At 40.6% G+C, this 13075-nt stretch overlaps 2 protein-coding genes across 2 annotated transcripts in view; both read left to right on the top strand.

Annotated features, from left to right (window-relative positions):
* LOC125242679 (lachesin-like) overlaps positions 1-3754 on the top strand; it is a 124602-nt gene extending 120848 nt beyond the window's left edge. Inside the window, exons 9-10 of the mRNA XM_048151534.1 lie at positions 943-1047; positions 2913-3754. Of these exons, the coding sequence (XP_048007491.1) occupies positions 943-1047; positions 2913-2932 (125 nt within the window). The 3' untranslated portion in view covers positions 2933-3754. The remainder of the gene's footprint in view (positions 1-942; positions 1048-2912) is intronic.
* Positions 3755-3899: 145 nt separating this feature from the next.
* LOC125224970 lies at positions 3900-4705 on the top strand. Its single transcript, XM_048128487.1, has one exon. The coding sequence runs from the start codon at positions 3944-3946 to the stop codon at positions 4703-4705; it is 762 nt and encodes a 253-aa protein (XP_047984444.1). The 5' UTR covers positions 3900-3943.
* Positions 4706-13075: the final 8370 nt, after the last annotated feature.

The following is a 13075-nucleotide window of genomic DNA, read 5'->3' as shown; positions in this document are numbered from 1 at the left end:
GCTCGTTTGTGGGAAAGTTCAAGTTGCTGCAATTTAACTGAGTATGGAGGAAAAAGCACGCATTCATTATAATGAAAATGAAATAGCTGGAATTTTTATGTTGGCCAACGTGAATTTTGGAATATTAAAATGCCTGCCTTGATTATTTATCTCACTTTTGGAGTAAAAATTAGATTTCAACTGTTGTAGCAGTCCTAGGTTAAATCGTGATAGAACTGATAGACAAGAAGACAAACTTTCATATTTCTATTGATTTGATGACATTAAAATCTGCTATCTTCCACTTATCTGAATAATTTGCAGTCCTTAACTGTGTAAGGCAATGAACCAAATACTTGTTTTGCACTAAACTGTGAAATAAAATTTCCCGCGCGGTGCCGTCACAATGATACCGACCTTGGAGAAAAGAATGTGCTTCCATCATAAAAGCCCACAAGTATCCACGGACGACTGTGACTTCCATTAGGAGATTTTTATGCTCGTGTAACTTCAGTATCATAAAGAAATACCTACACTTTAATTTCCATGAAATAGTACATTACGATACAAGTGCGTAAAAAAGGAAGTTCGAAACGAGTGGCGATAAATTAAAACACGACCGAAGGGAGTGTTTTAAATCGACACGAGTTACGAATTTCCTTTTTGCACGCGTATCGTACGACGTTTTTCAATACAGATGACCCTCCGAAGTTTCGACCTGGCATATATAATGAACCACTTCTCGCACTAGTGCGTAAAAAAACACCAACTTATCGTTATTATCATAGCAGTGCTTATATTTGAGCCTAAGCAAGTCAAAAACTGGCTAGGCAATCGTGAGGCGCCTCCAACACTTTTGCACCCGGGTGCGACGTATCCCTTGCACTCCTGGGTAAAGACGGCCCTGACTGCTGGGCACGGGCCTGCTCTTATGTAGTGTTTATAATGAGAATATTTTTTCAGATGATGTGGAGCAACATTTGGAGCAGCTACATCGAGGGGTCTTGGAAGATCCAGCTCTGGGGGACCCTTACATCGTGCTGAGCCAACACCAGATGCAGAACCTTGGTAAGCACACACTAGTCAATAGTTATAATGTAGAACAACTGTAACATCTTCACCGTGGGGTCCTGGTGGATGCGGCTCTGGAGGATCCTTACAAGGTACCTACTGAACCAACATCAGATGCAGAAACTTGGTGAGCATACTAGTCAACTGTTTTCAGATTATGTAGGAAAACATTTGGAACATATACAACGGAATATCCTGGAGGATCCGGGTCTGGGGAACCCTTATATATATCGTGCTGAGCCAACATCGATTACGTAAGACAACAACGGGAATAGTGACACCAAAGAGTCCTGAGGGATTCGACTCAAGAGGACCCTTACATGCTGCGGAACCGTATTTTCGTTAAAACGCGTCATAATCTGTTCTTCATTCATGGTTACATAGTACCTAATATTAGCTACTGTCCAACTTAGGTAAAATTTGACAAAATACATTTTAGAACAGCGAATTTCCCGAAGAAGAATATTACGACAGACGCTCTTATCATAAAGTAGTAATGTCTGCCAGACAACAAAATGCACTTCTCTTAAAGAAGCGATAATCGCGTCCAATTGGCAGCCGTCTTCAATACCGTAATAACGCCACAGGGATTCCAGACGCCACGCCGTCTCAAAACTATTTGTTATTTCCACACACGAGCTGAATCCTGCAGTGTTCAATTTCAAAAGCTTTATATTTCATTTCATTTCACAGCCAAGTAATGTAAGGACTTAGTTGAGACAAATTACTTGGAGTGAAGTAACTCGACTGCATTTGTTCTTAGACTGCGGTAATATTTTGTCAGGGAAAGTTTACGAATGGGGATGTTTAAGTTGTTGAAATATGGGGAAATTACCGCGCGCTGTGTTGTCTTTGTAGCTCTCGTTTTAGCATTGTACATTTTGAACGACTTCATAAGTTTGTAAGAATTGTAGAATATTTTCATGACAAATCCGTGTCCCTGCTAAAAAAGTACATGTCTCGGACGTATCAGCTGTAAAAGGGTGTATTTGTATGTTCCACATAATAAAATACGTATGGTATTTTTACTGCTAAGCTGCGGCTTACTTGTATTTTTTCACTCGCGTGACTAAAATGATTGTTTCTTTAATTCTTGAAGGTGATTTGGTTGGTCCTTGCGTTTGTCTTTGCTGATTACTCAAACTATTTTAAAGTTAGTCTCAGTCAACTACCGATCGCTGAATATTTACAAAAACTCGCTTTTTGTACTTAAAAACATTAAATCCCACTCGAACGTGAAATCAGGATGGCATGGAAATGAGTCGTCGTTCATTTTGCTTGTAAGTTCTGATCCCAATTCTTATCGATAGATATTTGCGCAAAAAAGCGTACGACAAATAAATTATCATTCTAATATCAGACTATGGTGGAATTGCGACGAAATGCGATGTCGCTTGAAGCGCCACTCGACGCAAAATATACAATAATCCACATCCAAATATATTATCGAGTTCCAGCTTGTTTGCTTCACAAGCAGCGATGATATAATAAAAAGTCTAAACTGAATGCATTCATTTTATTTCTGAATGTATAGATAAAACTGTTTTTTTTTTCTCGTTTTATAGCAAAGTCTACAAAAATTTTTTATATGTGAAAGGGTGTGTAGATTGAATTCAAATGGTCTTTTTTGGTTTCCACTCGTCAATCCATCTTTTGTGGATTATCGTGTAGTTATTAAATCGTTTTTTTTTATTTAATTTTTTAACTCTTTTACAAGTCACAGCGAAAATACGAATCATCTTACATTGTGGTACTCACATAAGAAGTAACTAACCTTAAAAACGTGGTATAAAGAAGAAGACTTCATTTTTTAACCTTTTTGCAAGAAAATCTGTAAATCCTGACCACCTCTTTTCTTCCAGACATGGCAACAACGATATGACCGGAAGCCGGGCGCGGGTCCCCCTGGCATGAGGGCTGGCCCCCGCTCGCCGGCAGCGCCCCACGCCCACTCTGGGCCCCCCTACTCCTTCTCTGGGGCCTCACGTTCGCCCTGCTAGCCGCGTGATGGTGCGCACACATAGACTTAAGGCCCATTTAGACGGCGCGCAAACTCTTAGGTACCGTCACTGTCAGATATATCGGAACCTGTGAAGGTAAATTTAATTGAAGAGCAGGGCTCTTGGTGCAATGATGAAGTTGTCTCCACGTTGGTCGATCCAAAGCCAGCCTTTTAGTATCCTAATTAAATACGAAATAAGAGGGGTGTTTACATGTTTGTGAGGGCCTTGGCAGCTACGATATATCATGGCGATTGTATATTGCGGACTATTGGAATCACAGTTCAAGTGACTGATCAAAATAGTATGTGTATGAAGTTTCGTACCGTCTAATTAAACCCTTAGTTATAGTTACTGTTGTGTTTGTAAATGATTTAAAATTTGATGGTTATGTTGATAATATAAAATATAAATAGTTTAACATGTTAGGAGAGTGATGTAAATGAGACATTTTGAATGTATATCGATTCCATTAAGAGTAAGTCTAAGTCAGTAATGTTAATATTCATCTGTTTATATGTGAGACACGAACCAGCATTGTTATAATATTATGTAAATAAAATCATCTTTTGAACTGGAGTCGATAATATTCTGCGGGCGTGTAACGACCAACAAAATTTATACGGTAAGGTGCAGTTATAGTAAGAACTTCTTGTGGACATTAAAAAATGAAACGTACTTAAGGGTGCTTTCAAAAAAACGTCGTGTTGTATATGCATGCATAGGTATAGATAAGTACGCGCGGTGGCTGCGCCCACCCTGTTACCAATATAATAAAGCAGTTCGCTAATGGCTACCTGTCGTTTCACTCGTGTGCCTTCCCGACCCATATATCCATCAGTGGCGACGTTTCGATAATTACCTCACGTGTTAAACGCCGTGTACCGTGTATCATGGCAACTTCAAACTCGGTTGGCTTGTTTTCAAGTTTTAATCATCAACAGCAAGAATGGCTTACGTACAAAAATAGGCTAGAACAGTGGTTCATCGCAAACAACATCGATCAAGCAAGCGACAAAGCGGGTGTGAGAAGGCGCGCCATCTTGTTAAGTGCGCTTACGGAAAGTACCTATCAATTAGCAAGTAATCTTGCACTGCCTGATGTTCTTGAAACTAAAAGTTATAGTGAAGTGGTGGAGTTGTTGGATGCGCATTTTACTCCGAAGCGCTGCGTCTTCGCGGAGCGTTATCACTTCCATTCGGCTACGCAGAAGGTAGGCGAAACTTCGGCGCAGTGGGCCGCGCGGCTGCGCGGGCTCGCGGCGTATTGCCAGTTCAAGAACATTGAGGAGGCGCTTTTGGACAGATTCATCATGGGCATGCAGTCTGGAAAAGAGCGTGAAAAATTGTTTTCGAAGGAGCTCGGCGAACTCACCCTAGCGAAAGCAATAGACATCGCTGAAAGTGTGCGGTGCGCGCGCGCCGCAGCCAGCGCGACCTTGGCGGCCGCCGCGACGGCGGCGGTGCCCGGCGCTGAGAGCGTGTTAAAAATCGGCGAAACTACGGCGGGTCGCGGGAATAAGTGTTCTGTGTGCGGTCTAAGTAGTCATAAAGCTGAAAACTGTCGTTACGTAAATTACAAGTGCAAAAGGTGTAAAAAAAGGGTCATTTACGTAAGATGTGTAACCTCAAATACGTTGAGTCGGAGGAGGTGAGCGAAGATGATGATGGTAAGTTTTTTAATATCCGTTCGGTGAAGGGTGAACCAATGTTAGAAACAGTAATTATTAACGGGTTATCGATAGAATGTGAGATAGACACCGGCTCCCCGATTACCGCCATTTCACAAAAAACTTACGAGTCTTTGTTTAAGGAAGTGCCATTATCCCCTAGTAACAAGAGGTTTACCGGTTATAATAAAACTCCGATACCAAGTACGGGATTTATACAATTACCGGTCACGTACATGGGCAAGACTTTTATTCTTAATGTACACGTCATACCTAAAGGGGTCCGGTCATCCTTGGGAGAAATTTCATTTCCAAATTTAAGTTGGAGCTCACGCCTATTCTCTATTGTACAAAAACAAAGTCTGAAACTGACGAGGCGAGTGACTTGATGTCGCGTTATCCAGAACTATTTTCGAATAAACTAGGTCGTTTCAAAACATATAAAATAAAATTAAAACTTAAGGAGGACGCTAAACCAGTTTTTTCAAAGCCCGCCCCGTGGCATTTGCCTTAAAGGACAAAGTCGATAGTGAAATTAAACGGTTACAAAGTTTAGGTATTCTTGAGCAAATTGAATATTCAGATTACGCGTCGCCTATTGTACCAGTGCTCAAACGCGACGGATCAGTTAGGATCTGTGCCGATTATTCTCAAACAATAAACAAACAATTACTGATTGAGAAATATCCCCTGCCTACCATTGAAGAACTTTTTTCGAAATTACACGGGGGGGTACAGTTCACGAAGCTAGATATGTCCATGGCGTATAATCAATTTGAAATCGACGACCCCGATAATATCACGTGTATCAACACCAATCGGGGGTTATTTAAATATCGCCGCTTAATTTTTGGGCTCTCTAGCGCCCCAGCGGTTTTTCAACGCGCCCTAAATAATATTCTTGCCGATTTAGAGGGAGTATTATGCTTCCTGGATGACGTGCTCATCACGGGCCGGAGTAGGGAGGAGCACGTGGCGCGCCTGCACCAGGTGCTGCAGCGGTTCAGAGACGCGGGGCTGACGCTTCAGAAGGAAAAGTGTTCTTTTTTCCAGAATGAAATAACGTATCTAGGCCACGTTATTAACAAAGATGGTATAAGCAAATCTAAAACCAAGGTCAAAGCTATAGTCGAGGCACCTGTCCCTAAAAACATAAATCAACTTCAATCATTTCTAGGGTTGATCAATTATTATAGGAACTTTGTGCCCCGAGCTTCTACCATCTTGAGTCCACTTTACGATCTTTTAAAAAAAGATGTAAGGTGGGAGTGGAAACCAGAACACGAAAAGGCTTTTACGGAAATTAAGAAAAAGTTAGCGTCAGATCAAGTCCTTGCACATTATAATCCGGACGCTAAACTTATTCTTACTTGTGATGCGTCTCCCCAAGGTCTTGGCGCAGTTTTATCCCAAATTGAGCCAGACGGATCTGAACGCCCCATTTCTTTTGCTTCCCGAACGTTAAATGCCGCAGAAAAAAATACGCGCAAATACAAAAGGAAGCAACAAGTTTGATATTCGGAATAAAAAAATATCATCAATATTTATATGCACGTGCGGAACCATTCATTTTACGCACCGATCACCAACCATTGTTATCTATATTCGGACCGCATCGAGGAATACCAGAGATAACAGCAAACAGACTGCAAAGATATGCAATATTCTTATCTGCATATAATTACGTAATAGAATATGTACGTAGTGCCAATAATTGCGCCGATTTCTTATCTCGCGCGTCATTACCGGATGAGCCAGCCGCCCGCGCGGGGGTCGCGGGGGCTGACAATGCTACATATGTAAACTTCGTATTAGAGGGCAGTTGTTTGCCTATTACTTTAGATCGGTTAAAGCAGGAGACGCATAATGATGCGACTCTAAAAAAAGTTGTTTACTTCGTGCAGAACGGCTGGCCGCGCAAAACTAGTGATAACGATATTAAGGCTTACCATCAATGTAGATTTCAGCTATCGGTTGAAAATGGTGTCTTAATGAGAGGCCATAAGGTCGTTATTCCTTTGAGCCTACAAAGTCAGGTGCTGGCAGAGTTACACGACGCACATTTAGGTATCGTTAAGAGTAAAGCGGAGGCGCGTTCGCGGCTGTGGTTCCCAGGCATCGATGCCGCCATCGAGAACCTGATCGGGGCCTGCGAGGTTTGCACTCGGTTGCGGCCAACTCCCCCGCGCGTCCCACTTGCACCATGGAAAATTCCAGCACATGTATTTCAAAGAATACACATGGACTTTTTGGGCCCTATTAATGAACATTGGTACTTAGTCATAGTCGACGCTTACAGTAAATGGGTAGAAGGCTATGATATGAAAAGCAATTCGTCATCAATCAATGTAGTTGATAAACTGTACGAATTCATGTCTAGGTACGGTATCCCTTGTACAGTAGTCAGTGATAACGGCACTTCTTTTGTAAGTCAATACTTTGAAGAATTTTGTGTTTTAAATGGCATACAACATCTAACATCACCGGTTTATCATCCATCCAGTAACGGATTCGCGGAGGCATATATTAAGGTGATTAAAAAGGGCCTAAAAGCCGCACTTATGTCAAACGCGAAAGGTAAAAGTGTGAATAACCAATTGTTAAAATACCTATTTCACTACAGGAATTCAAAACACACTACTACAGGGAAATCACCAGCACAGCTGGTATTTGGTAGACAATTGAGATCACGATTAGATTTGTTACGTGTTACATCAGAAAAGTCATCATCATCAACTCCGCTCACCACATCTGACTCTTTTGTTCACAATAAACAGTGCTCGCAGATTAAATATTACGGTGGAGTAAACAGATGTTCATTTATTACGAACGAGCCAGTTTTATATAAAAACTTTATAAATAAAAATCGTTTCACTTGGATCCAAGGGACTATAATCAAAAAAGTAGGTCGTGTGCTTTATCTCATAAAGGACAACAAAACAAACAAAATAGTGAAAAGACACATAAATCAAATTATTAAATATAAGGGCCAAGTCACACCGACAGCCGTGAGTCATCCCGAGTCCAGTCAAACACCGGCTGGAGACAGCGAGTTATCACCTCCTGACTTACCTCCCATTTTTGATTCCGGCCCACAGGCCGCCTTACCATCAATGGCACCGCCCGACATTTCAGCCGATGAATCAGAGGCAATGACCAGGCAATCCCCGTCTCACCAGCCTACAGGCCTCAATGTCGAAGAGGAACTGACGGTGGAGGAGGAAGATACGACGCCTACAGAGAAGGAGTCAGTAGCTGCGGCAAGCCCGGCTACCGTGCCTGCGCCGGCGCTCGCCGCCGACCGCGCGGCGCCGGACAACGCGCCTCCCGGGACCGCGGACTCGTCCACGAGACTCAGACGTGCTCGACCGCGTTTTGATTATAAACAATATTTTTAGAATAATAAGGACGTGTTAGTTTTAGGTTAGAGTAAGGAACTATGGGGAAGGGATTGTTGTATATGCATGCATAGGTATAGATAAGTACGCGCGGTGGCTGCGCCCACCCTGTTACCAATATAATAAAGCAGTTCGCTAATGGCTACCTGTCGTTTCACTCGTGTGCCTTCCCGACCCATATATCCATCAGAATGTAAAATTGATAGTTTTAGTCGGTGATATACTACACTTTCCGTTATCTAATAGATTTATTTAATTCAAGTTTCAATTAGAGCATCTTATTATCTTAATTCTTATTAGACTGGATATTTGAAAACTAACTCACTAAATTAATTATGAATTTTTCTCTGATGCACGTTTAGGAAAAATCGCGTATAGAGTTGAATTAGTCGATCTTATTTGTAAAATTTGGACAGTTTTCAATACTGAAACTAGTAAATTTATAATTCGTATATCCTGTACTACAATCTTCTTAGACTAAATTTTTATAATAGCGTTTTGAATAAGAGTAAACGAGGCTATGACGAATTAAATTTTACGAACTATTTTTTAATGTCCACAGAAAAGGTGCCAGTTTTTTTGAGTTTTGACCCACATCGATAAATTAATTTTACGCCCGTCGGATAAACTCAATTATGTAAAAATTCAAAAGTATTTTTAGGCTTTAAGCCTGGCCAGATAAATATGACTACGAACCATGTTGCGGATTTTCATTAGAACTATTTTTTTTCATACTATACTGAACTTTCACCGCATACATCACGATGACAGCGCCCTCTTCTTGACAAATAGTCATATATTTCTGGTCAGGGTTTAGTTTGCTTAACATTTTTTTTATATGTTTAGTGTTAAGCTATGGGTATATTAAGATGTTTGCTGTACATAATTTTGCACAGATCTAGTCATATCACATAGATAATGGGGAAGTTGTCGTTTGTATATTAAGTATACGTACCCCTCGTCCTGATTAGGCTTAATTAAAATTAAATTGGGATAATATAAAGACATTTTTTTTTAATTTATACTGCAGAATTTGAACAATTCTTCTGAAATGTCAATGCAATATGGCACTGATAAATTATTATCACAAGTGACGTTTCTTGAAACACACTGGTAATTTTTGTCACTAATATATTCGATCCATGTCTTATTTAAGGGCATTTTTAGAATTTGGGACCCCCCCCCCCCCCCCCCCAATTAACGTAAGTTGTTAATAATTGTCGTCACAGAACTAACAGCGAGTCAATTTTTGTTAACAACTTACACTAATTGGGTGGTCTCAAATTCTGAAAATGCCCTTAAAAATCTTACATCTGTCCTACAGAAATGTTCAAATTGGGTCGAGAACTGAAATACTCCTTGACAGATATGTGTGGGAGTGAGAGAGTGAGACGTCATTGCAAATGAATTCGTAAAAAGTATGAAGCCAGTTGAATGCTTTTTGCCCTAATAAGCAAACTGTCGAGACCTCGTTTCAAGTAAGGCATCCATGTCATCAAAGGGAAGTTAATCAGGGAGGATACTTCCGCGGAATCCCCTCAAAGGACACAGGGTTCGATACGCTAGATGAAACTTCACGAGATTCGTGGAATGTAACAATTGTGAACATTCGCTGGGTTTTTGGGTCGCTTAATGTGTCCCTTACATTGTTGTTTCTAGAATATATTTAGTTATTTGCGAGAGGTTGTAATGAACAAGTTTTACTATGGACATAACCCACGAAACTTCAGAAATTTACAAAGTAGCAAAATTGATTGCGCCTTATGTAATTATGTGAACAGTGAGTTGCGAAGTTGCATGCATAAATTAAGAGTTATCTGATTGATAAATTCGCCATGTAATTTTGCTGCTCATTGTACAAAAAAGAACTATGTAAAACAAATCATGTCTAACAAATACATGAAATCTAAATTTTGTATCACAAATGTTACAAAAAGGTAAATCATTATGTTACAAATCTGATATCACAAATTGGAAGCGTCTAGATTAATAACTGTATCAAACTGTTCCACTGTAAAAAACGAATAAAAGTTTTGAAAAGCAGTGTGTTACTCATTTTTATCATTCCTTCATTTCCTTTCATAATGTACAAATATTTGTTATACAAGGGTGCAAAGTTGTATTTTAACGCCGAGTGTGGAATTGAAAAATGAGCAATCGAAAAGACTCTATAGTTGAACCACGAGCGAAGCGACTGGTTTGAGAATAGAATCCTGAACTTGCGAGTTTTTCAACACACGAGACCCGGCACCCGTGTGTAACACAAAACTTTTCCCCTCACTATAGCGAGAAAAGTACAACGCACAAAACGCGTTTATCACTACTTCCAGTAGTTTCACAGGTGGTAAATCATCTTCATCACTAGATTCACCCAATTGCATTAATTTTAAAGCAGAAAATATGACTATATTCAAGGTCAAATTACTTTATCCACTAGTGGATAAAATGCATTTTACTCGCTGGCATTAAAAGATAAAACACGTGTTTCCGAGCTAGTGAGGGGATGATATAATTATCTATGTTGCACCCAAACCCCAACGTTACGTAGGTGTTTTCGAAGTTATTACGAAGTCGTCGCTTAAAAGCTACATCCATGAAATCCAAGTTACTTACAAGCTCATTTTAAAACTTTGTAAGAGTCTAACTCGTAGTTGATCTAAGGATCTAACTACTTATGATAAAAGATGACGCACTGACTAAAAAGGTCTGGCTCAGTCGGTATAGTGACGCTGCCTGCTAAGCCGCGGTCCTGGGTTCGAATCCCGCTAAGGACATTTTATTCGCGTTATGAGCACAGATATTTGTTCCTGGCCCCGTAGCCGAATGGCATTTCTCCGACGCCAAACGAAAGCGATACGCCGCTGGCTCTGTCGCGCCAATACGCAAGCGCGATAGAGATAGATATCTACTAGCGCTTCGTTTCGTGAGCGTTTCGTGAGCGATTGTGCCATTCGGCTAGCCACCCAGTCATGGATGTTTTCTATATATATAAGTATGTATTTATCTATTTACGTATATATATCGTCGCTTTAGCACCCGTAGTACAGTGCTTAGTTTGGGGCTAAGTTGATCTGTGTAAGGTGTCCCCAATATTTATTTATTTGTTGGAGGCTCAGACTGAAGCCTCATTAAAGAAATATACCAAAATATTTTAAAGAATGCAGTGCAGTTGACTGCGATACTTTCCAATTTAAATCTAACTGACTGTTCCTCTCAGGATGCCAACTCACCACGGCTGTCATTAATGTCATCTTAACCAGCCAGGAACTAATCCATTTAACAGCTGTTCGGGTCATATAAATAACAGACACTGTATCGCAGTCAAACACACTCAAGCATAGACTATTTCCATAGACTATATCTTGACATTCCAACATCCGCAGCCGTCATGCTGCGACACGGCCATTCTGACATTCCACACGTCCGCGTGTGGAGGATACGATCAGGACCGCGCAAGTAAACACTTTAGGTACAGGAGCAAACATTCACTCGGTTATCCTGACCACAATCATACATGCAAAAGCCAAAACAAGTTCGCAATAACCATTTTTAAATGAGTAATGAAAATGAAACAATGCCCTAATTGCGTAACCCGCAATCTGCATCATTGGCTAAAACCACCAATGAAAATCAAACGGCACACAGCCCTTATTGCGTAACCCGCAATCTGCATCATTGGCCAAAACGACCAATGAAAAACACACGGCACACAGCCACATTGCGTAACCCGCAATCTGCATCATTGGCCAAAACGACCAATGAAAAACACACGGCACACAGCCACATTGCGTAACCCGCAATCTGCATCATTGGCCAAAACGACCAATGAAAAACACACGGCACACAGCCACATTGCGTAACCCGCAATCTGCATCATTGGCCAAAACGACCAATGAAAAATACACGGCACACAGCCACATTGCGTAACCCGCAATCTGCATCATTGGCCAAAACGACCAATGAAAAACACACGGCACACAGCCACATTGCGTAACCCGCAATCTGCATCATTGGCCAAAACGACCAATGAAAAACACACGGCACACAGCCACATTGCGTAACCCGCAATCTGCATCATTGGCCAAAACGACCAATGAAAAATACACGGCACACAGCCATATTGCGTAACCCGCAATCTGCATCATTGGCCAAAACGACCAATGAAAAATGTATGTATGAAATGAAGGTACAGGAGCAATATTGAAGTACTCATTGCGAACTTGATTCAGCCTATGCTTCATCAGTATCGTCACCATCTAGATTAGTTGGATGTAGTATTGTGTCATTTTAAACTAATGTAGGGGATGTTATTGTTGGTAAACCGATTGCCACTGCCATCACTTTTGTCTTCCGTTTTTACTAGGTACTAGGCACTCAAAAGGCATTTATTCGAAACGATGCACGATAGCACGGCTCAGCTGTCCTACAGCAAACTACATAGGTACGGTCCACCATTGTACCCCGCAACATGATGTACATAAAGGTATCTAATTGACTGGTAATACACATCCTCTGGGTTCCATTTCAAATTAAATCCGTTTCGCATCAAGTCGTATTTTCATATCACGTTCAACCAATGCTGTTATTCAACCAATCATCTTTCACGAACGCTTTTTGTTATGTAATACTGGTCAGTATTACACTTGACGACGTGAACTTTATGATATCATCCATCGTAATATTTGAACGGAATAGGAATGCGATTTAAAAGTACAGTGAGCACATCAATACTTGCATTAATTAACTATTTAATATGATCATTATTTTCTTCTCATAAGATCGGAAGTGATTCTGAGTTAATTTAAGTAACAAGGAGAGAGATAGAGAGAAATACTGGAAACCTAAAATGAAATTTGAAAATATAACTTTTAATATAAATTTCTTAACACCTTCGCTGCGGCAATTAAAGTATGTATACTTCGTAAGAAGTCTAAATACCCCCTACTGCAGTGAAAGT

This window comes from Leguminivora glycinivorella, chromosome 3 (assembly GCF_023078275.1).
Source record: "Leguminivora glycinivorella isolate SPB_JAAS2020 chromosome 3, LegGlyc_1.1, whole genome shotgun sequence".
NCBI lineage: Eukaryota > Metazoa > Arthropoda > Insecta > Lepidoptera > Tortricidae > Leguminivora > Leguminivora glycinivorella.
This window is presented reverse-complemented; position numbering and strand designations above follow the sequence as displayed.